The following is a 27,954-nucleotide window of genomic DNA, read 5'->3' on the forward strand; positions in this document are numbered from 1 at the left end:
CCAAAAAGAATAAGACAGTAGAAGAACAGTTAGAAAAGATGAGTTTACTCCTGATTGAAAAGAAAAGCTTTGAACATAAAAGATTTACAGATTTTTTTTAATTTTTTTATTTTTTTTACTGAAGATTTAGTCCAGCAGCAACAACTTTCTCATGTTTTGTGTAGCCCATTTGCTGACTAATCATGCAAAGCTGTTGATTGACTAGAGGGAAACACAAGTAAAACTCCTCTAGCTCATCGTAGCCTAGCTTTGCTGTCTGAATCAGCTTGGCGAAAATCCTCAAGACTTCACTCGGTTTGCTTAAGAGATGAAATGATTTCAGCACAAACCTGGCTGTACCAGTTGTTAATTCTCCCAGAGATCCTCAGGTATCCTTACAATAACTACAGGGTTTTTTTTCTTGCACCAGCAGAGAGAACTGAAGATTCATTGCAGCTAATATGGCAGTGTTTACCATGGATGTAGTTAGCCTGTAAACAGAGGAAATCTCTGTGTCAGTAGGGCTGGTTTTTCATTCCTTTCTCCTCAGTGTGGTATTGAACATATTGGGTTTCTTACATTCCCACACAACCCTGTTTTCTATGTTAACCAGGGCGCCAGTACAGATAGCTTTGTCATAATATTATTACCATACAAATAAATAAATTGCATGAACTGAGGACCCCATAATAAAAAAATAAAATAAAATAAAGCAAATATATTTTGCTGACTGATTCTCTGGAGGTCTAGATTTTGTCTGTCCATCTCCCCTGAAACACTGTGTATGCGAGACGATTAAACGTGTCTATATTAGCTGGCAGATCTTTGCAGTAAGAATGGAAATGCTTGGTGATGCTTCTGAGTTTAGTTAGGTTAGTTACACCTTGGTGGCATGGACAAAATGACCACCAGATTATGGAGTCTATGAGCAGAATCCCAAAAGCTCATCATCTCCTGGCTTAATTCCTTTAAAAATAATCCACTTCACAGATCCTCCAGGACTGTCCTGGGGATTAATGCATGGTAATAGAGAAGCTGGGAGGGTCTCTTCAAAAGCACATTCCTAATAAAACATAAATGTAAATGTAGACATATTAAGGAGAAACATTTACAGAAGGAAAAATAAAGTTTTAATAATAAAGCATTTTTTATTGTAATTAAAATTTGATGTTTCTTTAGTTCATCCCTCTCCACAGATCTGAATTCATTCACAAGCTTATGTTTCACTGTATTTATTATCCCCCATCCACTTTACAAATGTAGAAATGGAGTTACAGATTAAACGACCTGCCCAAGGCCACAGTGTAGATCATAAGCGAAACAGTATAAAACTTTTCCCACTTCAGCATGGTTTTTGCCAAAAACTTGAACCACGCCCTTTCTTCTGAGATTCAGGGAGAAACATAAAAAGAATTTAGGACTGCATCTGTGCATTAGGTTATTATTAGTAACATATATCCCCATGGACCACTTATTCAGTAGGAAGTAAATTTAGATGTAATATGAAAATACATGAGGACTGCTCTGAAAATAACACCTTTTGTTTTATTATGTTGGCCTACAGTGTCAGAGATGGATGTTGGTGGCATGACAGTAGAGGCTGACCCTTCCCTTCAATTTCCATCCCATGTTGCTCCCGTGTGGCAGATGGCAGCAGAGGGGCAGTCTGACAGAATGGCATCTGATATGTGAGTGTATATGAAGGGTGTGTCAATGAATTCGCAGGGAAATGTGAGGAAAAAATTGCACTCGCTGACATTCATTGATGCTGAACACTTACAGAGATCAAACAGTGTATGTCTGCACAGTGAGGTGCTGGATGGCGCATGCCAGCAGTGTTGACAGTGATATGAAAGACAAGCCATGTTCCAGAAGGGCATGCAGAACTGTCACACCACAGAAAATGAAGAGCGTTTCAGCCAGCTCATCCACGCAAATGAGCAGATTATGACCAGACAATTGTGAATAAGGCTTAATATTGGCTCCAATGCTTTAGAAATCATGGTGGTAATGTTGGAATACCTCAAAACGAAGCTGGAGGTGACATTTTTCTGAATTGCATCGTTACCATTGACAAGATGTACGGTGACTGCTACAAGCTGGAGTCAAAACAGCAGTCTGTGGAGTGGGGAAATGTGAACTTCAATCTAAGAGAAAGTTCAAGATGCAGTCCTCAGTAGGTAAAGTGATGTGAACTGTCTAGTGGGGTAGGAAAGGGGTGATCCTTCTGAATTTCCTGGAACCCACACAAACCACCAACTCTGACATCTACACTGCAGTGCCAACTAAGCTGAAGGCTTGAACTTACAGAGGAAAGCCAGAAAAGAAGACAATCTTTCTCTTCCAATACGATAATGCCAGGCCCCTTACCAGTCTGAAGATCATGGAGCACATCGATAGTCTTGGCTGGACTGCCCTACTGCACCCACATCCATTTGGACTTATGAAAGTCAGACTGTGTGGGCAACATTTTCCTAGCAACGACGCCATAATAGCAGCTATGAAACAGTTGGTTTCCTCTGCCAGTACAGATTTTTATGAATGCTTGCTTTTGTCAAGAATGCACAGCTAATGTAGTGACTAGGTTGAAAGATAATGTTTTGTAGCTGAGAATTTGCTCTATCAAATGGTGTTAAGGTGCTCTTTGTATTTGCTGTAGTTTCCATTGTACTAATTAAGAGGAATTACTTTTGGCGGAACCTACATAAATCTTATTTCTGATCTGAAATCAGAATTTTTATTTTCTTTTTGAATTGGTTTAGCCTGAATATCCAGTTGGGAAGATAATCTCAGACATCATAAAGATTTCTTCTATCTTTAATTACATCTTAAAATATCGACGTGCTACTGAATCAAACTCTAAAATATACTGGAAATTATTTTCACCAATCAGTCGTCTATAATTTTATCTAGCCAATTAGCAACTCTAGTTAGAAGTTCCTTCCTTTCCACATTTTCAGTTTTTGCAGACTCCAGTAGTAGAGTAGCAGTTTCTCTCTCATCCTCTTCTAGTGTATTATTATAGAAAACCTGCAACTGAATAAATAAATGCATGAGGTTAGTCAATGCAATTTCACTTTGAGGAAACAGCTGTGTATCTGACAGATGTTTTACACAGAAGTACATAAAAAGAGTGGATGGGAGCAAGCATATTGATTTATGCTGGACAGAAAAGATCCTTACACACCAGGAATGTGCCCTTTTGCCATCATCTCTGTAAAAATGCTTCAAATTGCAGCCAGCTTCATTAGTACTAGTGGTACCACACAGTGTCTAGGACTAGTTGGGTAGCAGAATCGTCTTGGATTGGGTGCTGTCTCCTCTACAGTTACAAAGCAAGAAGTTTCTCCCATCAATCTAAAGAGCAGAAGACAAGAGAGGACTGAAGAACAGCAAAGAAACATACATAGATGGTGTGGAGGAATGTACAATGTGAGTAACGAGACAGATGTCCAGCAACCTTTTATTAACTTTCCTGTGGGCGTAATGAGGAAGGTCATCTCTACAAATGATAGACTTTAAAGAGGAAAATGAAGCAGAAATGATAATACTGGGACTCTGTTACAATCTGAAAGCTAACTGGAAGGCTGACACTGGACTATTGCTTTTGCCATCACAGGAAGCAAAAATTTTTTCCTGAAGAATAAAAGTTGAAAAGCTTCTACTTTATGCATGTCCAAGAGAGATTTATTTTATTTTAGGAGCTAAATCTCAGAATTGTTTTCTTCATTAACCATCCATTCTCTGTTATTTGCTGATGCATCTATCAATGACTGAAAAAGAGGAACAATTTTTTTCTTACAATGACAGATACTGGGAAGATACTACTTAGAGATCTATGAGATATAGAGACAGCACAAAAATTGCACAGCAGCTCAGAGAGAAGATAAAGAATATTTCTGGAAATAATTTAGGGATTGAACTGGAAGAAACAAGAAAAGAGAGTGGAACAAGCAGTGATAGTTATGCATTTGTGACAGGCACTAACATCTGGAAGTGTTACCGTGGTGAATAAACTGAAGAGAGGTTATAGCCACCTGCCACAGACTTCCACCCTTCAGCAGGAATCCCCAAACCAATCCACTCAGTTTTTCCAGATGAGCAGGAGCCCAGATAGAATCTATTGCCCATGGACTTATCTGGGCTGCCATGAAGCCAAGGAGAAAGGAGCACACCCCACATGTGCAGGCCTTCTGTTCAGCATGTAGGCAGGCAACCAACCTTCTATGCTGTAACCACACAGAGCAGGACAATACCCATCCTGCACAAAGGAGCATTTTAACATCATGCTTAATAACTGCCCATTTGTACACTTATTTCTCAGATGAGGAGGGTTTTTTTTTTGTTTGTTTGTTTGTTTTTTGAGTTTAAGTGTAATAATACTATGCAATACATTACCTGAATTTCTCTAAGGGGGGAAAAAAAAAAAGGAAAATTTTAAAACTGTATTTAAAAACTGGTAGTAAAATTGGGACTAATCTCTTCTCTCATTTACCTCTTGGTATCTGAATATCTGTACTGACAAATCTTCCCATGATTCTTAATACGGCATGTAATAATTCCTTCCCATACCTGTAAAATTGAGATAAAGGTCCTTCCATCAGCATGTTAGAAAAATACTAGACTCCATCTCATTTAATAATACTCCAACTATTTATTAATCAAGTATCACACTGGAAGTACCAGTTAAGTGGAAGTTTTCAGTTGTATACTCCCTGTGCCTTAAAAGGGGGAGTACCATTAAAGTTCAGTTTAGACATTTGAGCAGAATTAAACAGACCAACTGCCCCTCATTTTCATTCCTGATATGATCTGCTCTTTTTTTCTCAGCTATAATGAATAATTGACATAAAAAGATAACTTTTATGAGCTCATAAAGTTAAATCCATGTAGAAATGATAAGTACTATCAATTCTAAAATCTTGGCATGTCTGTTAGTGTCCTGAGGACAATGTATAAAGCTAACATCCAAGCTGGGTGGATTAGGACTTTAAATAGAGATTAATAGTGTTAGTGGTCCTCAAATCCCTTCAAAATCTGTATGTGTCAATCCACCATCTCTACAAAGAGAGTATGAGCTGCCATTGGAAAAGAGTTTAGGACCTTTTGCATTTTACACCTGTGCTTATGAAACACTAGTGGACGAACCCATTTCTAGACTATATGGGTTTTCCATTTTCAGGGGGTTTCCAAGCAATGTGTTTTTCTCCTGCTTGTAGAACTGTCTGGCTGAACGTCAAACAAGAACTAAAAAGATTCACCAGTTGCCCACAGGAAGCCTGTACTACTTCACACTATATTACAGGCAACCTGGATAAAAAACACAGAAAAAACTCGAGTCAGTGATGTTTTCATCTGTGAAGATCAATGATATGCTCACAGCATGAAGGTAATTGTTCTGTTCCAGCACTTTCTTTCAAGTCTGCTCACTTTTAAAACTCTTAGTCACCCTCCTGACTTCCAGTTTTCCAACATCACTTTGCTGTTTTTACTATTCCTGAAACTATTTATCTACAGGGCCGGTGCACAGGGCAAGATGCTGCTGACCACAGGAACAGTGCGGGTCAATGGGAGCACTTGCGTAATGTGTTCACATGACCAGCTTATACAAAGGAATATGTAAATGAATACACGATAGTCTAAACAATGTTCTCCTCAAGGACATTGAAAGGCTATAATGATTACAGGTCATCGACTATCCAAACTACTCTAACTTTTTTCTTAGGCTCTCATGTTGAAGATTTCTCTTCTGTCATCCTTTTAATCACACAACTGGCATGGAGTCTCAATCCCATGAACAGAATGCCCCAACACCAGCTAGTGGTAGTTGTCACTTACTAGTCCTGACAATGCTGAAATAAAGAAATTGTTGCTTATATGCAGGTAAGAGTAATTGCTAATATTATTTTACTTTGCCTACATGGCAAGTGGCTTTTCCCTTTTCCTTTTAGTTATGCTTAGATTGCTCATGTTCTGCTCAAGCTTAATTATATTGATTGCAAGGGTATATAATTACAGTCTAATCTATTGAATGCAGTCTATGGGCTGCCGCCATTCTATCATTCAATATCAAAAGAACACTTGTGCTGTGACAGCCAACCATCACAGTCATGCACGCTTCTCCTTTTCCAGATCAGTAAAAAAGGACAAGTTTATTTCCATTCTAAAGTTTCTTCTGATGTTTGTTTCATCTGATGTGAAATGCTGCCTGGACAGCAAAAAGTGGGAAACTATATATTGCATGGTAGCTGTCATAGAGATACATAAGTAATGCCTTCTCTTACATCATGATTACTAGTTTCCCACACCACTTGTCACAAAGCACATCTTAATGTGTACTCCAGGAGCCAGATTTTTATCTTTCATTATCTCACAACTCAGATTTTTGGGAAAGCTCCCCTTTTAAGTAGGTAAGTAAGGGTCAGACTTTCCAGAAATTTTAACACAGGGACAGTCATGAGCAGACTAATTTCAAAGCATTCTGTAATTGACGTGAGCTCTTCTTTGACATTAAGCTCTAATGATAACTGCGGTCTCTGTACTTAAGAAACTGCATCAATCATTACAAACTATGTTGTCTCTGGAAGGAAAATTTGCACTTGGTGCAAAAGAAACACAGAAATAAAAAGAAATCATAACAGGTTGGTTACCATACCTTTCACTTAAAAGCGACCAGTTTTCTGTAACAAATTCCCAGGCTATACGGTGCCCAGTGTCCTTAGACACTACATATTCAAGGATGTTTGCTGTACAGTTGGAAGAAAACTGTGTATCACTGAGCCAATACCGCAAGGATCTGTCAGAAAAAAAGTTAATATTACTTTCTGTTTAACAGTCATAATCTGGAATTACATATCAGTTCAGGAAGATTTCTGTCTACCCAAATTCTGGAATGCTGACAGTTACACCAAAGTTGGGGTCATTCAGAGCTGTGTACTCTGCTTGTATTTTGTTCTTATGTTGGTGAAATTCCCTGTTCTTGCCCACTTGCTCTCCACTTCTCAGTAAAATGAATGTGTAGCACAACAGGAGATATTTGCTTTTTTGTATATCTTACAGAAAGACTCCGGATAACCCCTCTAATCAGATAACCTCATGGAAAGGGAAACTGCTCCCAAAATTTTGGAGAAAACTCCAAACAGACAGAGCCTGGAGAATGAGCTAGAAGTGAGGCATGCTGTTACATAGAAGGATTCTGTTTCAATAATAAGGTATCTAAGGTGCTCTCAAGTAAGCTAAGTCATGATTTCATAAACATTTAACTGCCTGACACTAACATCAATGAGAGTGGGTGCCTGGATATCTTGAAAAAGTAAATAAATAACTGTTTGTTGTATAACTTTACAGTCTCCTGCTTTCTACAGGCATTTGTCAGAGTATTACAAGCAGCCACTTTGTTGGTAGAGCAGGTGAGCTGGGTTTCTCCCATTTGCATGCCATGAATATGTTTGACCAAATGGACAAACTATACTGAGGACTACACAGTGTAAGATTCCTCAGCCTAAAAGACTTTCAGGTTGAAGCTTAGAAAAAGAGATTGTTTTGTCAACAACTACTGCACACAGAGGAAGGAGATCGTCACAACTTCCTGAGCTGCTGTCTTCTTCTGATATAACTTACAGCTTTACAAGGACCAGTGCTAGCCTGTGTCAATAACAAAATCACCAAAGGACCACAGGTTAGGTGGAAAATCAGCATAGCTCTGCTCAGACATGTCTTCTCAATCCAACTGGCTGTGTTTTCAGTCTTATCTGTTCTTCCTACTCAACCATCACAAGGTGGCTGGCAGAAGAAAAAACTCAACTACTTTCAGAGCATTAGACTCATCGTATTTTTATGCCAGTGGTTGGATTCTCTAGACTATCACTGGCAAACTTCTGTCCTCAGAGATATTCTTCAGGTAATGTGGGCATGACAAAACAGAGAACTCATCTTCAATATATTTTTACTGATAAAGTGACATTCTCATTGTGAGGATGTCAGTGAAATATACTAAATATGATATTCCAAACTGGAAATCTAAATATGATGTCTCCTTGTCAGTCTGTACTTCAAAGAATGAACAGCTTACTAGTAAGTCTATTTTCATTTTTGTCCTTCACCTCGGAATGGGTGATCTGAATTCTACAAAGGGCTAAGCAGGCTATGAGATTTTAGCCAAGGAAGGCAATCAGAGATATGGGAAGACAATATAAAATCATAAGTCGTGGGGAAAAATATCAGGGAGAATTATGATAAATACTGTTTCTTACTATGCAGAGTGTACGGGCAGCCAGTGGATTCAAAGTTGAAAAAATGACAGGAAACAAAACTAAAGGGAACGAGGTTTCATACAACATGCAATTATGGGATTAGTTACCAGTCTGCTATAACACCTGAAGGTATACTTTCACTTCAGAAGGGGAATTATATCGACAGGTCCACTGGTGGTGTTAGACATGACATGCTAGTTACCAGCTCAAGAAGTCCTTTTCTCAGTCAACAACGACATGTGAGTTGTTATATCAGCAAAAGGATCACGTATGTTTGCACTGTCTATCATATTTTCTCCATAAGAAAATTCATAAGATTCTACCACTGGTATATCACGTGTGGTTCTGTGGCAGGCAAACTTCTGACAGGTTTGTATGGTGCAGTACCCCAGAGACATGCTTCAATCAAGAGCACCTGTGAAGTAACCACGATTCTTTGGCACAGCTCATGGCAGAGAGGAGGATGTCTTTATCTTCCGTTGTGGAGTCATTATGTTTATACATTTCCCATGCAAAATCCCATTCTTTATCACTTCCTACTGCAACGCCATAGCAGCAGACAGTTCTTCTAATTAAAAATGGAATTCTGTGAAGCAAAATATAGTTAGAAGTACTGTATTGTTATAAAATGGTAATAAGAAAATGTTTATTTTCAGCTGAAGGATGCGCAGTAAGAAAAACATGAAATAGCAACCTAAACAAAACTGTTAATTTTAATTACAGTTTAAACATTAATAAAACATGCAGCTTTAAGGCAAGAAAAACACTTTTTTTAAAAACAGTTGGGTCAAGCCAGTTTGTGTACCGGCCATCAATGCCACTCTTGCACATCACAGCACGGTACAGCAATCACACCATTAAAGAGGGTGCAACTGCATATAAGCATCATCCCAGACAAGATTTTCTTCCATGAATACATCTAGTAAGAAAGACATGGGCAACATAAACAAAAGTTGAAGTGACATTTCTCCATGCAACAAGCACCCTTCTATTACTTACTTTCCCCAACACAGCAGAGTATTTCATAACAGAAAATAAATGCAATCACTGTCCACGTAATACAACACTTCACATGCAAAGGCTGAACAGAAAGCTTCTCCTGTGGCAATGACATGCCACTAACATTAAAACAGATCAGCAATTTCTAGTATTAGCAATTTATCTACTGTATTGCAAGCTATCTGAAAATAGTTCAAATTAATGGTTGGACAAATTCCCCGTGGCAGCAGGATGGATCTCAGTGCTACAAAACAAGCACTTAACTTCTCCCTAGCATACTGTTAATCTGCATAGAATTACTTAAGTAATGTTGAGATGGTAAGGGTGTAAAAGTTATCCTACACCAGAAGATAGAAAAGCAGTCAACTTTCTGGTCATAGAAGTCTTTCTTCAAATTTAAAAATAATTTGAGAAAAATTCCTAGTTTCGCTAGGCCATTCTAGAAAGAATGAGGTCAATACGAGCAGAAATGGGGTCAATACTAAAGTAAATACTAGTCAGAAGAAAGACTAGAAGACAGAAACATCCAAAGGGGAAGGGACTATAATAGTCTAGTAGGAATTTTGGATAACAGATGGTAAGGGACCTCTTATGTCACAGCTTGAACTGGTGAAGGTGTGGCTGGCAAAGAAAGCACAGGTGCAAGCAATTCACAAAGCTCACCTCTCCATGGGCTCATTTAAGGGCTAGCCTTGGTAGGAGAATGTCTCTTGGATGAAGGCTGCTTCCTGATAATGAGTGCTTTGTAGCTAGATGCTCTATTGTCAATTGGGTGAGTTAACTTTTTCCTATCTAGGATTACCGACGCATTTCCAACGATGCTTTGACTGGTATTGCAAAGAGTTTATCAGAAGCAATTTCACTGCTTCTGAGGACTGATGCAGACATCACTTTTAAGAACTGTAAAAGTAAGCAGCAGGGAGTTTAACTGTCCTGGTGGGTGTTGGAGATTTCATAGGCTCACAGGATGGCTTGGGTTGGAAGGGACCTCAGAGATCATCTATTCCAACCCCTGTGCTATGGGCTATCTCCTAAATCAGGCTGCCCAGGGGCTCATCCAAACTGGCCTTGAACTCCTCCAGGCGTGGAGAGTTCAATTTTTCTAGGCAGCAGTGCTAGTGCCTCACCACCCTCTCAGAGAAGATTTCTCCAACATTTAATCTGAAATTCCTTTCTTCTTGGTCAAAACCAGTCCCTCTTATCCTATTAATATCTACCCATGTAAAAAGTGGATTTCCGTCCTGATTTCACTGCCATAATAGAAAGCATTGGGATGCTTGGTATGGATATAGATTTTACAAATATAAAATTACAAAGAAATAATTTGGATTTATTTATTAGGGTATGCCCTGAAGTATAAGGAGTTTCCCACCAACAATGATGCTGGCTGAAACTGAGTGTTTACATCAAGGTGGTAACTCAATTTGAGTTACAGAGGCAAGCAATTTTTTTTTTAAGAACTATTTCATAATCTTGAAGGAAGAAGCCTCAATAGGCATATGTGTGATGTGTAGGGTATGCAGTTATTATAATTCATACTTTAAAGATGCCTTATGAAAACAGCTTTGCCTAAAATGTGGCTTTTCTTATATACTCTTAATAGTTTCAAGAAGAAATTGCTTATTGAGTGTAGAAGTCTACATGTCTTTTGGCTGCAACTCTGATGTTGAGCAGTGAAGGCAGGCTGCACAGGCAGCATATGGGATACTGGTCTACTGGCTGGTGACAACTATGGTGGACCTGAAGTGGTCTATGTTGTACTGTTCAAAGAGAAAGTCCATATGGAGCTTGGGGTTATGTTAATTGAAGTGCTGAGCTTATTAATTTCTTAGTGTTTTTTTACTTGGAAGTAGTCATGTGATTTGAGAATTCTACCAGGATTCTGTTATGTGAACCTTCAGAAGGATGAGGGAAAAAAGAAAAAAAGAAAAAAAAAACAACCTCCTGAAAAGAATGGTGCATTAACTTGTACCATTTTCCTGGAGTCAGTGCAGATGTGTCATAATGATTTTGTAACCTTTGATGGCAACAGAATTTCACAGTTAGCTTTAGGATGTAACTGAAATGTACAAGAACACTATTCCTCCCCCCAGACTCATTTCTTTCTTTCAAAAGAGAAAGATGAGCCAGTAACCCCAAATCACTCAGACAGCTCCATTTCACTCCTATAAGCAAAAAAAAAAAAAAAAAGACTAAACTGAGAAACTGGATGGGAGTCATGGCTCTTGAGACACAATGTTCACAAAAGTGAAAATAATACATCATAACAAGTCCAGTGATGTTCTGGGAAGTCAGAAACTGGCTGGAAATGCTCAGATGAAAGATGATCACCTTATCTGAAAGGAAGAAGCACCACTGCCTTCCATATATTTGAGAATCCTACTGGGTATGGTAACACATTTGGTGTTCACTTATGATGAAGCAACTATCATATGCCATTAGGAGTTCTGATTTCAAAATGGAGAACATGAGACCAGCTAAAGGGATCTTTCCATGAAGTCTGCCGTGTCCTTTTCCTACCCAATGTATGTAAAACCTCCTCCTTAACTGAAAAAGAACTGTTTGTTGTTGTTTTTTTTTATTTTTATTTTTATTTGAAACATAATAAGTTGTCTACTTCACATGTTTTTTTCATTAAAATGTGGTTTGTTTCTTTCACTTCATAAAACTAGTGTTGTTTTTTTTTTCTCTATACTTATAAACACATAAAGTTCAATACTGTAAAGCATCTCCAAACTTAGTGTCATCTCAGGATAGCAAAATTAATCTTCTTCATATAATTTAAAAGTAGATGAGCTAATATTTCACAGACTCTTCAGCTCCTAAACTCAGATGAGGTGCATAGAATTCCACGAGGAAAAAATTTTTGAGTACTCTTAATGAAGGAGGTATTTTGCATTGGTCTCAGATTTCTACAAAGCGTTGCTTTCTTTATTGTGGGATAGTAAGAAAATCCTCTCTGAAACACACCAGGATGTGTTTAGTCTAATTACATTTTTTGCTTTATCGCCTAAGTACAGCATTTTAAATCTTCTTTAAAATGAGATGATTACTAAATCACTACTACCAAAATATAAACACAAGCACTTAGCCAATCACATAGTAGCAGATGTAGGAGTAAGACAAAATATTAGCCTCTTTGCAAGTATAATAAATAAAAATAATATTAATATTAAATATTCACTCACCAGGGCCAATATTATATGACTATTGCATAGGAAAAAAAAAAAAAAAAACATCAGAAGAGAGAGGGAGGAAAGGAATAAGAATTTCAATACAGTGTAAGATTTCTTTAACAATGAAACACACTAAAACAGAATATCTGATGCTAGTAAAGCCTGACTTCATTCTCACAGACCAGAAACCTAGCCACTAGATTCCAGGATCAGCATGAGAACTGACAGCCCTTCCCAGCCCCTGTTCATGCAAATGCAGAACGTGAATGACCTTCACCATGGGCAGATGCTCATGCCATTGCCATGCCAGCATTGCTTCACTCTGTTCTACTTAGGGAAGCCTAGAACTTGAGTCAGCACACGATGCCCCCCAGGGCTGAGCTAGGGCAAAGGGATCGGACAGCATGGTATATTAGTCTTAACCTGAGTTTCATCTGCTATGTGGTTAAGCAGATCTTGGTCTTCATGGAAAAAAGTATGCAATATTCAACAATAATTATGAAGTCAACATAAAGCTGAAATTTGCAGAAGACATGGAACTTTGCATTTATTATTTTTCTTTTGAGGTTTTGTTGTTGCTTTGCTTAAATTCTGTAGATCTGGGGGAATGAGCAGTGTACAGAGCCCTTTCTTATCCTGCCTGCCCCTGTGAAAGCCCCTCAACCACCCACATCCCTTGCACATGCACATCTCTCAGAGCACGTTATATTTCTTACTTGTACTCAGGGTTGTCCATCCACTTAGTATACAATTCAGACGACAGATCCAAACAGTCTTGGAGACCCAGCCAGCATGCTGTTGCAAAAAATTTTTCCAAATACACTCTTGAAGGAAAGCCAAAATAAGCAAGAGTAAAAGATGTGTATTCCACATTTGAAGTACTCAAACTGTGCTTGACCCCAATTTCTGCACATCGTGCAGTTAACGGGGGAGAACCTCTACCAGAAGCATTTGAGTTTTAATAAAAGTTAAAAAATTAAGTTGCCAAAAATGGGCTCCTGACATTAGTATTGCGGATGTCAGCGAGGCTACCTACATACTGTAATTTTTATTAGGTTTCTGCATTTTTTATAGTGCTGTTGGTTTGGATGCGCCTAGACTCAATCATTCTAACAGGCTGTGGCTTTACAAAATGATTTTAAAGCTCTAGTGATTGATGCATAAAGCTTATCTGAACAACTGCTATAGGTTTTTCCAAAATGAGCAGCAACTTGTTAAACCTACTCTCCAAAAAACAAGAGCTACCACTCATATTATTAAAGGATCATCTCTTACCCTCGCTAAATATGCTGACAATATCCCAAACAATCCCAACATACTGCATTTTCATTGCAAGTATCATCACAAATAAGTAACACGTTTATAGACCAGTGAGAGCAATGAGAACAACAATTCTTAATTCCAAACCATTTCCCCATTTCCAGACCATTTTCCTATATCTTGCACTTAAATTTGCGAAGACAAACAGTGTGTTAGTTATCAAAATCTTGAGAAAAGGAGAATACTTACTGAGCAAAATAGTCATCTTCCAAAGCATCAACATTTTGACGAATAAAACCTGCATAATAATGGTATATTGGCAACATTCTCTTTAAAAGGTATTTCTTTTAAAAGAAGGGAAAGAAAAATTATTTTCATTTAAATGCATGTATTTATTATGCTGTGTTTTTCTTTACTTACTCAGATTCATCCTAAAAATTCACCTCTATTGCTTTCTTGACAATAAAGAACATTAAAATGAAACATATAAAATAAATATCATGGAATTCGATGCGCTTGTGCTATTCAACTGGGGAAATTACTTATTTCACAGTGCTAACAGATCTGAGCTTACAAAAGAAAATAAATGATCCTTCTCAGAGAAAAGACAGAAAAAACAAGTTCCCAAAAGAAAAAATGTTTACCACATATTTTGAACATACTTATACTGAGAACATAAGAGAATTACTACTTTGAGATTGCTACTATTAAAAGAAAGAAAATATAATCTCACGTATCTTAAATATGGAATAAAATAATCTCATGCAGTATCTCAAGACACTTCTTTCTTTCTCTTCATATAGCTTTTTCTGAACTTGTTTCACAAAAAGAACTAAAATGAAGGTTAATACTAAGAATGCAAACAAATTTCTGCTATCCAGTAAGAACTGCTCACAAGGCGATGCTGTTTACCATTGACTAGCACAGATAAACACGTACCTCCTATTTAAAGAAGTTGGCAAAATCATGCAAGTGCATTTATACAAAATATTACCCATCGTGCTCGTTCTTTCATGAGAATTTAGAAAGCATCCCTTTTAGTCACTGTTATTTAAGTGGACTAGTATCTTTCCTAACTAATAAAAGAAGTTGATACCTTCAAAAGTGGGTATACTTCATAGTTTTTCAGAGTACTTTCCACATTGTCAGGCACTAGATTTACCAATACCACGTTCCATACAAAGAGTTTATCTTCTCTGGCAAGGTACTTTGTTAGTTCAAGTGCAGCTTCAATCTCAATATATCCAGACCTATTTGAAGACAAAAACCACTTGTACTTGAACATGCTTATTCACACTAACTATCTACCATGAATATCCATTTATTTATGATGATAGAACATAGAGATGCAGGGTGGGAAGTCACCTAGAAAAGGCACTGTAATATTAAAATAAATGTCAAACTATGGCGTGTCATTTAAAAGCTGAACTTTTTAATGAATACATTGAAGAGCATAGTGCCTAGGAATGGGGTAATTATGGCAGTATGTATTCTGGCAGTGTCTGCAGCATGCATCAGCCCCACTCAAAGAGAGATTTCATTTATAATACACTTGTCTTTTTATGGCAAAGAGGAGATTCTCAGTACGTATTCTTTCATGGAATAAGCATTACTATAAAATGAAACTGTTTAAACCACATGCATGCTACCCTAGAGATTAGCAATTTCAGCATGGCACTTCCATGCCTCAGCATGGAGCCAGCATGGAATGCATTCTTTCCCCAAAAAAGCCAATTCACTCCTCACTCCTCCAGAACAGAAAACTCCAGAGTAGAAACACTGCTAGCATTTTGACTTCCTGCTCTCAGAACCACCTCTGCAGGCTTTGGAGTGTGCTTCAGCCACCTACTGCCTGAGCTCCCACATCCCAGGACCCTGATGCTTTGGACATCTCTCTTGTGACTATGACACAGATCTATTTATTTCATCTTTAGCACCCCACAGCACTGCTGAGCTCAGCAGCAGCACAGTCCCACAGCTTCTAAACATGAGCCTCCTGTGAGAACTGCCTTGCTTTCAGAAGGAAGGGTGAGTGACAGGAAAACTAACAGAACACTGGGTTATTTTTAACCAAGTGATTTTCTACTGAACTGCATCACCCACAGCAAAAGTATCTTGTGGTCTTCTTTTGCCAAGATGTGAATGATCAACCGATCCATCCACAGGGGAGATGAAAGAGGTGTTATGAGTCATGCAGGAGAGCATAGCTGAGGCTCTCCAAAGCAAACGTAGGAAAATTCATTATCTTCATTTAGAAGTTATTTTCCCTTACAACAAATTTAGGTTAGTCTTCATAGTGCTCATGACAGTTCTACTACTTAAAGTATTTGCTAAGAGAAGGGTACGAACTAAAAGTAATTTCAAAAGAAATCACCCAACACTGGTAGTCCTCCATCATTTTGTTGAACATCTGTTGTTCATAAGAGTTGCATATGGTTAGGAGTGAATGGAGCAGAAGTACAAATGTTGAATTAGATCATGTAGTTTAATCATTTTCTAAGACATATGCAAAACACACTCACCGTGCCAATGCAAAAATGTCATCTAGCAGCTGGAACCTGCTGACAGCAGGAATAGCCTGCAGAAGGCATCAATGTGGTGTTAGTAGACCTAGTCACATCATTAAGAGTAATAAAAAGGCTTATAACGAAGTAATAAAAAGTGTAAGGCAAAGTCACTAGCATCTTTTATAAGCCAAAATCTTCTACAAAACATGCTAAAATTGATCTTGTATTTTAAGCTGAGATTGTTTATGTGCTTATAGGAGCACTTACATATAAAAATATACACCTATGTGTGGAACTTGAGGATCTCTCTTATTACATATTAGAATTAAAACTAAAATTTGGAAGTTGTACATTTCCTAATATTTACTTTGTTATTTCACTCTGGTATGTTTTTTTCCTTTTGAAGTTTCAGGTTAGTCCACAGCAGAGTATCTGAATCACAGATTACATGACCAAGAAAGGTCACTTCTCCCCTCCTCACTGTTTCCATTCTGATATGGCTCAGCTACTGCTCTAGCCAACCTTCTACCAGCCATTAAGCGTGGCCCCAAGCTGGCACAGTAAGTCTGTCCTGATTAGATTTGCTGTGAAGAAAAACTCAGAAGAAACAAAGCTGATGGGCCTTAGAGAGGTTTGGTCAACCCTATGCGCTCTCATCAGCTTTGGGTTTAGACCTTCCAGAGAAGTCATCTGATCACATGTATTTGAGAGTCTCAGACTGTGCTTAAACTTGCACAGCTTTGTTGTCAAATCCAATGAATCAATGTGATTACCAGAACCCCTTCTCAGGCTTGGAAACGTTAAATGCTATGCAACATCACAGAAGGCCATTTGAATAGGCTGCTCCATGTGTCCTTTAGTGCCAGCCCACACGGTGACATGAAATCTTCTCTGTGTTATACTGACTGACTGGAACATCAGAAGAATCACAAAATGCACAGACACCTCAAATCGATGCTTTTGTTAACATTTCATTAACAGAAAGATTGTGCTTTGGTGGAAATAAAAGCTTTCTTCCATTTTTCCTCTCCATGGTTACCTAGTAGCAGATAAATCTTGGTCGCGCACGCATACTGACAATTCTTTGAGTGAAATTTAAGAGACTTACTAAGATAACTTGGAAGACAGAATGCCATCCCTTGTATGTTATTTTTCAACTTAATGCCTGTGTGAAACTATTTGGGCCTGTTCCTATTCCACTATGGAAGACTGCCATTGACTTCAGTTGTGCAATAGTGGATCATTTATTCTTACATGACAAACACGAGTTCTTGTTGTTCCAGGTTTTCATCAGTGTGATTACTGGTAAAAAATGCAGGGAGAAATACATGGAAAGAAGTCTGTTTACAAGCTTGAAAAAAACATATATATACATGATCTTACCTTTGGATCATTTTCAAGCAAGTGTACTAATCTTTTCAAGTTTAACTGATCGTAGTTCACTCTGTAGTATCCACTTAAATTTACATTTAGTAGGATCCAGTCGTATTCTGATTCTGACACTTGCATTTCAGAAAACACTTCTGTAAAGTGACATGAGAAAGTATTTCATTTTCTGCATGCTGCCGAATTCTCTTGCATTTATGCTCCCCTGAGATGCAAGTTTGAGGTTGTACCTAGAATCTCACAGAATCTAGGTGCTCTATGTAGCAGGAGGACTTCAACGAGCACCTGATCCTTGAGGAACTGAGCACCCTGAAGATGGCGAAGGGGTGGCTGAAGACATGTGCACCTCCAACCTTTTGACTAGCAGGCAGCTGGGAGAGCTCAGGAAGGCAGTATAAAAACCACCAGTCTGGATGAGCAACAACACCCCTGTGTGCCTAGGCATCCACCCTCAGCATGCCTTGCCACTTCCAGTGTTGCAGGAGAACTGACTGTCTACCAGCATTAGTATAAGGGAAGCAAAACAGCTAAATTCATGCAACAGGCAAACAATTGAAAAAAAATACTACAAATGAAAGTCCTGCAGCCCTCTTGAGTTACATTACTTACTAGAGACTCCTTCTCACATTCCCATATCATCTCACCACTGCCTACATTAGGTGCTTGTTTGATTATTTGCCCCTGAAAGACCACAGGATGTTGCAGGGGACCAGAGGCTCTAAGCTCCAATAAGAGCCTCCTGAAGGCTCTAAGCTGCCTGAAGAGGACTAACATGCTGCTTTAACTGGGCACGATCAGCCTGGTGAAAGAAGACAGCAAACTCTCTTAAGACAGTGAATCAGTATTGGTGAGTAGTCCAGACAGTTCTCTGAACAGAAGGTTCAAACTCCAATATGTTTTGGATTCATATTTTGTCATTTTCACAAATTTAACAAGAGGACAACACAACAAACATCATACACTAGCTTGCACATTTTAAAAGACTGGGTGGCTAGGATATGGTACTAGTAGTATTTTCCATATACTAGTTCAGTGTTCTGCTAATCATTACTATCATTTTCAGATGCATCTACAGAGAGATCCAGCTCATTCTTGGCCTCTACCACCAGGCCAAATGAAAATATGTTCTACCACAGTAGCACAGTTTTGCCAGCATTTTGTATTTTTTCTACACAGACATGCATCACTTAGGGATCATGTCTTTTCCTGCCAGTGACCAATACACTAACATGAGCATAAGGTAAGCATTTGGAGATTGCCAGAGAAGTCTTAAACCAAAAGGACAGGCTTTTAGCACTGCATAGCAGAGATGTGCAAGAACATGCTTGACTATCATTAGCAGCCCAGCTTGGGGCTTGCAGCCTAATTTCACTTGCTCAGAAGTAAGAAGTATTAGCTCCCACGGAGCTCTTTCCAGCAAAAATACACACACACAACAGCACTTTGGAGATGTTTCCTTGTGATGTACTGCTGTGCCACTGCAGAAACTATTACAGAATTTGAGGCAAAATGGTAAGTGAAGTGGAAAATATCCCTAATACTCCTACCCGTGTAAGAAACCATTTGGTTTATCTCTACATCAAAAAGTCAAAACTGAAATCAAAATTTTTAATCTGCACTTGAAAGCAAGCTACTAGTCTAGGCTCTGGGAAGTTTCATGCATGGCTTTCAAATACGAGTAGAATGTGTTTTAATGACTGAATTTCCACTTTTTTTTAAGTTCTTTCAGGCAGATGCGACATGATATTTATTTAATTAATGCACATGATGTGTGAGGAAATGGAATTGCTATTATTTAATGATAGAAGCCTACCATGTAACACTAGTCCTTCCAAGCAAGCACTGCTTAATACTTCTTTCCTGCAAATTTTCTGATTTTTCACCTCCATCCACTGATTGCTTTTTTAATTTGTCCACATACTGTGAAATAATCATTCAAGTTATCTTTTGCCTGAAAGATAAGTCAAGTAGCTCTTGACAATTGCAAACAAAGGGCAGAGAGATTAAAAAATGCACACAATGTATTGTAGCTTTTAAGCATTCAACAAACACATCACTCTATGCATCTACTTCTAAATGATTCAAGATCTGATGCAGTTCAAGGCCGACTTACCAAAGAAAAACTATTAACTCATTCTAATGATTACCTTTATTTTCCATCAAAAAATACAGCTGCTTATAGGAAAGCAATATGAGAAAGAATTGTGAGAAATAATTGAATTGTTTGGATTAATAACTGAATTTGATTGGAGACGCCTATAAACTCACTTCTTTATTATAAGCCTTTAAAACCTTTTAGAGTTCTACTCTGTTAGTAAGACTATGTTTGCACTTGATTCGCATAAACAAGTTAAATTCCATAGAAAATACTCTCTTCTGTTTTTACAGATATCCACGTTCAGTAAATATGGGCCAGTTCACATAACTAGTTCTAATCTTTTTCAGTCCTCATATCTACCAGTTGAGCTTGATCATACTCTGAAGTATCACAGCCCAACTCGGAGGTCCTACCTATACACATGAACTCTCACTAACGTCAGTGGAATCTACTGAAGCAAAAGTAATACAGAAGCATGAGCAGCTTGGAGTTTGGATTTGTGTACAAAAGAAAATATCTATTCATGACAGGCGTTCATACACAGGGAAAAATAATAATTAATCTGATTTTTTTTTTCTATTATAACGTGAAATTAACACAATGTTTTGTTCATAGATAGATTAGGTGGCTTTTTATCATCTTGGTTTTAGCACGTTTAAAAAATTACTTACTGCTGCTGTTATTAAGCCAGATTAAGGGCTGTGATGATCCATTTCTCATCCAAGAAATAGGAACAATCCAAGTATTGCTTACGGAAAAAAAAAAAGAAAAAAAAGCAATATCATTAATTCTTACTCTTACAGAAACCCTCACTGCTGACACTAAACTAGACTGCAGATCAGTTTCTTACTGATCTTCCCTCTCTCCTCTCTGATTCACAAAATGTCTTCGGATGGTTGTACTTATGCTGGATCAGCACATAAGTTCATTGATTGGAATGGAGTTTTAGCTTGGATTTAAATTAGCACTCAAATTTAGACTGTTCTGTGCTGGATTTTGCTAGATCTGCTGAAGTACCACTTCATCCCTGTACTCTTGCTTTGTTTCTCCGGGAGATAATTCAATTTTCCCCACTTATTTTTTAATTTCCTCTCTTCATCTGATTTCTGGAGACTATAAAGCTCCTTTTTAAAAGTGCATGTGGTAAAAATGGCTCCAGGCAAGCAAAACAACTGTAATGCTAACAGCTTTTATTTCATGTCTCAGGTAATCTAAATCTCCCGGAGAAAAGAGATGAAAGTTTTGACAGCCTGAAGTTGTTCAAGAGAATGAAAAATTCTGAAATGTTTGTCCTGGATTTGCTTAACTTCACGTGGCATTAAGTATTGCTGTAACTAGAGTAATGGACGCAACATTCCCAACTTGGAACTCTTTATCTGTGTTATCTGGCTTTTTCTAAAAACTAATTTAATCTACAGTTTTCTACCTTTCCTGGTGCTTGGAAACAAAGGAAACTCTATCAAAATCCCTGTCCTTTCACTGTCTGCAAGAACAGAACCACGGTCTGAAAAAAATTGCCTTGAGTTACCTTTCTTTTATTTCTCCCTGGGTAAGAACACATCCTGCAGGCTTTGTCCATACATCCCAATGCTTACAATAAGAGCTGAATTTTACCAAAGTTCAGACCCTGGCCATGAGGTTCCCAAGCAGGTGGCCAGAGACAGCTCCTTCCACCACTGTTTTTAGGCATCTAAACATAAAGCACGGCTGTAGAAAGGTCGAGGCGCTCTGTGATTCTCACTGACAGTTTCATGGCAAGTACTCAAGGCTTTCTGAGAAAGGAGTAGTCTAGATGAGAGTTTAATGCAACCCCTCTGTCTTTGCCATGACAACGAGACTGAAAACGTTGACAGGAAAGAAGTTGCTGCGTGATTCAGCCCGCTCCTTATTCTGAACAACTGAAAGATGAAGAATGAAGAAATGCCAGGCAAAACTTCTGCCTTGCAATCCATTCATGGCCCATGCCTCTCCTTACAAAGCTGCTATGTGGCTGGAAATCTCACCATAGCAAAGGAAAGCAACCCTCAGAGAAACTACAGCAAACTCCAATCTTAAACAATTTACTTCATGCCACAAAGCAAAAAATTAAGAAATCAGTCAAAACATTGTGAAGAGTTTCCTGCAAATAGAAAAACAAAATAAAACAAAACATGGGTATAAAGTTCTGATAAAACAGACAAATTAAACATACTTGTGAATATCCGTACTGTTTTCATGCTTTTTATTATGAAATTTTTCCTGACTGATCGTGCCGGTGGTTATATTGAATGTTAAAACTGGAAATCCACTTTGACGTGTCCAGGAATCCATTATTTTTTTTACAGATGCTGGCAGCTGAACTTCATCTTGCGCATCTACTACCTTCAATAGAAACGGAAATTAGAAAGATTTATAACAAGCAGTCACTTACTGATTCTGCTTCAGCAACACTCTAGGATTTAATCTAGTGTGTTAGAGAAAGTAATTGCTTTGTAGTTTGCTGATATTTGAGTCATGCACAAAATCAATGTAAAAAAGTGTAAAGAACATTATTGACATTATTATCATGACAGCAAACGGGAATTGGGACATATGATAACTTGACTGCCAACATTTCTCTTTTTATCATGAATATACTTACAAGCCTATGTGGCTATGACAGACTTAATTTGTTACTTTTACTCAAATGAGCATGCCAGCAAACAACACAATTTTAAATGACAGTCTGATGAGCAAATTGAACATCAAAGTCTCACTGAAAAAGGTACCAAGCTGGAGTCCCAGCCAGTGTGAATTAGTAATCTTTGTTGGCTTAGAATATGTGACAATCTTGCATACCTAAAGTCGTGAAACTCTTGTTCTTAACCTTTTTTTTCTGTATCACAGGGGAAGACTTCCTTAGATGGGTAGGGAAATGAGAATTTTTTTTACTAGAGCCTGTTTTCTTATTCTGACAAAACCAGCAAAGGGAGAAATGCTGATCTACCATGGTGGGTACAGACCATGCAGGATCTGTGATGCATCAACACTGCTGATCACCAAGTCCAGAGCATCACACACTTCGATCTGGCAAAACTTAAGCTCCAGAAAAACACAGGCTATGCAATTTCATTTAAACAAAGGTGATCCATGCACCCAAAAACCCACTGTACCCTAATTTTGCATCTCATTTCTCTGCTCCTTGTACCTGGATTCACTGACCACAAGTACAGTTAAGTAAACAAATGAACACTTGTGAAGATATAAGGCAAGAAAGCTGGCAAAGCAAATTTTATGTGAAGGAAAGACTGTGAAAGAGACAGCCAAATTCCACTACAGCATTCTACAAATACTTAGTGACGTCGATTTAAACACTAGAAATAAATTGAGTACCGACTGTATGTGGATCCACAGATCATCTTGGTTGGCGTTTGAAAAGGCAAATTCTTTCAGATACGACTGCAGGAAAACAAACAGACGCATCAGAATTCACAAAGGTTCAGTGAAAAACATCAGCAAGGCAGACAGTAATTCGTACACTCATCATTTTCAAGCTTATAAAGCAAGATGAAGATGTCCTTTTCCAAACTTACATTTAAAGCTCTGGTAAGCAACTTCTCAGTCAGAAAACCAGAAAGCATCCATGTAATAGAAGCCCCCTGAAGTACAAAAAAAGCTATGAGAAAACATGAGTTATTGTTGCAATTATTCATGCAATATTTCTTCAAATTGTATTTCAGAAAAGTCAGTTTATTCCTATGAGGTAAAAAACATTCTGTTTGTTTCGTAGAGAAATTTGCAACATCCAATAAATCTGTGTGTGCAGCAGAAATAAATTTTGCATGACAAATCAACAAAGCATTGCAGTTCAGCAGGATATTCTCTGTTTTTCTCAAATATAATAAGTATCACATTAGTTCAGAATAAGATGGAACAAGAATTATTCCATATGTTTTCACCTTGTTGTATGTGATGCTGTCAAACAGAGAAACTAATGAAAATGATCCGTTGACCTTGTCTTCACTTTCTGACAGTGATCGAACTTCTATGTCATTTTCTTGACTTAAGACAGGTTGTACGATGTGATCATAAAAGATTTCATGCTGCAAGAAGAAAAAACGCAGCTGAACTGAAAATCATCAGTTAGAGAAGGTGTATTTTGTAGCTTGCACTACTCGGAATAGCCTGTCAACAAACAAAGAATTATCCTTTTCCCTCCCCCTGCCACCCCCTTGAAGTAAAAGGGCCTCACAACAAATCCTAACATCTTCCACATGCAACACTACCTACTTCTGGCAGTGAAAATTGTCAGTCTGAGCTTGACAGTGGGCTTGGACCTGACAAAGAAAATCGCACTGTGAACTCCAGGGAAAAAGTCAATTACATTAAACACCAAATGAACAAACACTGAAAACTGAAAACATGTATGTCATATACATTTCTACATCATTAGCATTCCACATTTTCCTCCTGAATCCTATATTTCTCCTGCTGCACCACTAAACAGTAAACTAAAAACTAAATGAGTATAGCAAAGCTTAACTGTGCACCCATTAGAAATACGGGTGAGGAAAATCACTCCTCTTCATAAAGCAGTAAAGCTCTCCTTTCATCAAAAGCTCATTTAATTTCCCCCAGCTGTCCTATGACCGGATGTCATTTGACATATGGGGTAGGTGAAGAAAATCAATGCATTTTTAAGATACTGCAGGTCACTTTGGGCACATCCACTTATCAAGAAGAAGGACAAAAGGCTTTTAATTAACGGGATCAAATTTGTTGACCATTTTTTCTCTTTGTTTGCAGCTAGTACGTTTAATGTTCCAGATTCATTTTGTAAGTGAGTGATCAGCAGCCAAGATCCAGTGGAAAGACAGCACGTAGTGGTGTGCTTCGGGGATTCAGTCCTGCTTAATATCTTCATTAATGGTTTGGATGATGGAACAGAGTGCATCTTCAGCCCTAGCAAATACCAGGGGCCATGCAGTTGAAAACCATGTTTGCAGAAAAGGATCCTGTGTGGATATTGAATTGAACATGAGCCAGCAACATGTCCTTGCTAAAAAGAAGGCCAGTGGTGTCCTGGGCTGTATTAGGCAAAGCCTTGCCAGCAGGTAGACAATCCTTCCCCTCTGCTCAGCACTGTTGAGGCGCACATAGGGAGCATGGGGCCCCACATCTGGGTTACCCGGTACCAGAGAGAAACGGAGCTGCTGGAGAGAGTGCTGAAGGGCCATGGACATGACAAAGGGTCTGGATAACCTCTCTTAACAGGAGAGGCTGAGAGAGCCTCCTCAGCCTGGAGATGAACAGGCTCAATAATGTATTTACCTGAAGGGAGGACGCAGAGAGGACAGAGCCGGGCTCTGTCTGCTTAGCACCAGGATAAGAGGAAACGGGCAAGAATTGGAGCACAGGAGGCTCCATCTGAAGACCAGGCAGCACTTCTTTACTTTGAGGGTGATGGAGAGCTGACACAGGCTGCTCAGATAGTCTCAGTGGAGTTTCCTTCTTGGAGATCTTCAAAAACTGCAGTCTCAGGCCTTCCCAGCCCAAGGGCTTCTCCTTCCTTTAGAATCTGAGGGCCTCATGCAGATACAATCTCTGATTGTGCCTCCAAGTGCACCTCAGCTGATGGCTATTGTCAGCAGCATTTATCCTCCAGTTGCACAGATTAACAACGGATGGAGTTTTGCAGTACACTGTGGGATTTGCCCCTATTTCCATACCATCACAATAGAAAGGAGCTTTCATCATATGGTCAACTTAGTGCACTATGCGTACTAAATTTGCCTTATCCACAACAAAACATCCATGGACCCAATGGAGTAAAATGTCCTAGCTTAGCCACTGCCCATTAGACGTGTCCAGCTTCACACAAAGAGCCTGGAGACATAGGAAGGGAAACCACCCAGGAATAAACAGATGGGTTTATTAAATGAAAACCTGGGGCAAAAAAATCAGTCCAGTTCTTCACCTCCTTCTCAGTGCAGAATCACAGCTGCTCGGCTGTAAAAGAGTGGCATGATCACAGCCCTCAGCAGTGGAGAACATCAAGGGAAGAACTGAGACCTGCTGGTCACTTCGAAGAGAATAATGTTGCTAACACCACGATCTTCCTTTCCTTCCTCCAATACTGGAACTTTGGAGCCTTATCTTACTGAATCCCACAATCACTGCTACTTACCAGTGAAAGCTCGGGTTCAACAAAAGTAGCTCCCAGGTTCTCAAGGTAAGATGCCAGGCCCTCCTTAAGCCACAAGTCATTCCACCAGGTCATTGTAACCAGATTTCCAAACCACTTAAATAGATAGAAAAAAAGTCTCAACATCACCTTACAATGCTGTTTCCATTCTTGTAGGTTAAACACACACATCCCTACTGAAGGACTTTGATGCGTGTTTGTCAGCTGAATATCATGATGGAAATAGTGAGAATTTAGTGGAAAATAAGGTGCTTTTTGATGAAAGTCAGAAGGCAGTTACTTTTTAAATGCTTAATCTACAATTTCATACCATATGCACATCAGTGCATCGTGCCAGTAAATACTTCCCAGTAAAAAGTAAAGATAACATCAGGCTACAATTAGAAATGGGACATTTCTTTAAAAAAAAAATAATAAATCACATTTTTCCAAAGAATCACCGATAAATAAAACAATAAATTTTGTTTTTCTATGTTCTTAGCAAAAGGAAATTGTCAAGGGGATGATAAACAGAACCAGGGAAATGATCTTTTCCAAAATCAGCAAATCCCTGTCCTTGTGAGCAATAAAACTTGCACAAAAGATATGTACTCAGCTGCAATTTAACAAAAAAAAAAAAAACACCAAAAAACAAAAAACTGACCATTTGAAGATCTGTACTTTATCTCTTCAATCTTAAAAATTTATTTAAGAAATAAAGCTTTATTATCTGCTGACATTTACGTAGGTCACTCTGAAAGTAATGCCTACCATTTATCTGCATGGAAACTACAACGGATACAGAGAGCACAATAACACCATTTGACAAAGCATTGTCAGCTACAACTGGCTAACTAGCACCACCAATAGCCATGCATTTTCACCAGCAACAGACAAGAGCCTTCATGCTGCAGTCATAAAACTGTGCACCCTCAGAGCTGACCCACTTTTGTTGCCACCATGGCTGAAACACTCCACCCACCACCTCACTGTGCTCACATCCACTGTTTGGTCTCCATAAACATGCAGTAAGCATCGATGAATGTCAGTGGGTGCAACCTTTACTGCTTAGAGGAATTCTGAGGCACACAGTCGCTCCATAGGCACTTGCATGTCAGTGCCAGTCTGTCAGACGGCCCCTCTGTTGCCATCTGTCACACAGCAACAAATACTGGTGAGAAGGTTCAATCTCTACTGCCATTCCACTAACATGGGCCTCTGATGCCAAGGGCCAACACAGTAAAACAGGAGGCATTACTTTCAAGCAGTCCTCGTAATTTATTGGCCTGCAATAAAGACAGTATGCTCATCTGAAGGTCTGAAAAGTTATAGACCTTGTCAGAAGGAAATTTAAGTACTTAAATAATGTTAAAATCCTCTGCTAGCTTTCTTGATTAGGTGTTTTCTTCTTTGCAAGCAACAGTAAATTAGATGTAGTCAAAACAATTGTGAAGTTGCATTGTAATTCCAAACCAAACACCAAAAACTCTGTAAATCCGCACGAAAGTACAAAATGTATTAACACTGGATTTGTTCCATGATATCACAAGGTTTCTTAGAGAAAAACATCACTTTTGCAACCTGTATGTGCACTCCCACTATGAACACAGAGTCCAATAATTCTCCCACTGCAATACTAAGTACACAGCATATAGACAGTACTGCCATCCCATCCCCACACCCCTGCAGTGTTTTCTAGTGTAGCATTCACTTATTGCATTAAAAAACAACAAAACAGAAGGAGTCCATTAGAAGTTTTATATCAACTCATATGCAGATGGTGTGCTGTCTGTCAAATGATAGAATAAGACAAAATCTGCTCTCAATGTTAATTTATCAATTAACATATGATCATATGAATACTCTTTCAACTCCCTAGTGCTCACATCCCATACAGTTATTCACTATTTCTCTTCAGTCACCATCTGGAAGGAAATAACACTACAGACAAACAGATGTACAGAATTTTTTACCACGTGCCTGGTGTGCTAGCTCATGTGACACAATTAAGGCAATGATCGTCTTTCTGCCTGTGAATTTATCAGTTGGGAGGTACAGCAGTGCTGGTTCTTCAAAAATCATTAATCCCCAGTTTTCCATAGCGCCTGCTCCAAAATCAGGCAGTGCAACCAAATCTAAATCCATTCAAACAGGA

General features: G+C 38.6%; 1 protein-coding gene across 1 annotated transcript; it reads right to left on the bottom strand.

Annotated features, from left to right (window-relative positions):
- LOC104915356 (aminopeptidase Q-like) lies at positions 1 to 27,930 on the bottom strand. The gene is made up of 16 exons (XM_010726232.3): positions 27,780 to 27,930; positions 25,803 to 25,916; positions 23,575 to 23,718; positions 23,209 to 23,274; positions 23,009 to 23,074; positions 21,849 to 22,018; positions 20,329 to 20,405; positions 17,557 to 17,696; positions 16,189 to 16,244; positions 14,763 to 14,916; positions 13,916 to 14,010; positions 13,123 to 13,230; positions 8,647 to 8,817; positions 6,635 to 6,775; positions 4,475 to 4,551; positions 1 to 3,015 (listed from the first exon to the last, which is right to left on the bottom strand). The coding sequence occupies exons 1-16, from the start codon at positions 27,897 to 27,899 to the stop codon at positions 2,999 to 3,001; spliced, it is 1,716 nt and encodes a 571-aa protein (XP_010724534.2). The 5' UTR covers positions 27,900 to 27,930; the 3' UTR covers positions 1 to 2,998.
- Between the last annotated feature and the right edge of the window lie 24 nt (positions 27,931 to 27,954).

The sequence above is a fragment of the Meleagris gallopavo genome, chromosome Z (genome assembly GCF_000146605.3).
Source record: "Meleagris gallopavo isolate NT-WF06-2002-E0010 breed Aviagen turkey brand Nicholas breeding stock chromosome Z, Turkey_5.1, whole genome shotgun sequence".
In the NCBI taxonomy this organism is placed as follows: domain Eukaryota; kingdom Metazoa; phylum Chordata; class Aves; order Galliformes; family Phasianidae; genus Meleagris; species Meleagris gallopavo.

Excerpts from the sequence above, each read along its gene's own strand:
- LOC104915356 (XM_010726232.3), bottom strand. The coding sequence starts at position 27,899 with ATGGAAAACTGGGGATTAATGATTTTTGAAGAACCAGCACTGCTGTAC. Across the intron at positions 25,917-27,779 it reads CACATGAGCTAGCACACCAG|TGGTTTGGAAATCTGGTTAC; the intron begins GCACGTGGTAAA and ends TATCTATTTAAG. Across the intron at positions 17,697-20,328 it reads CTGGCTTAATAACAGCAGCA|AAGTGTTTTCTGAAATGCAA; the intron begins GTAAGTAATTTT and ends GTCACTTTACAG.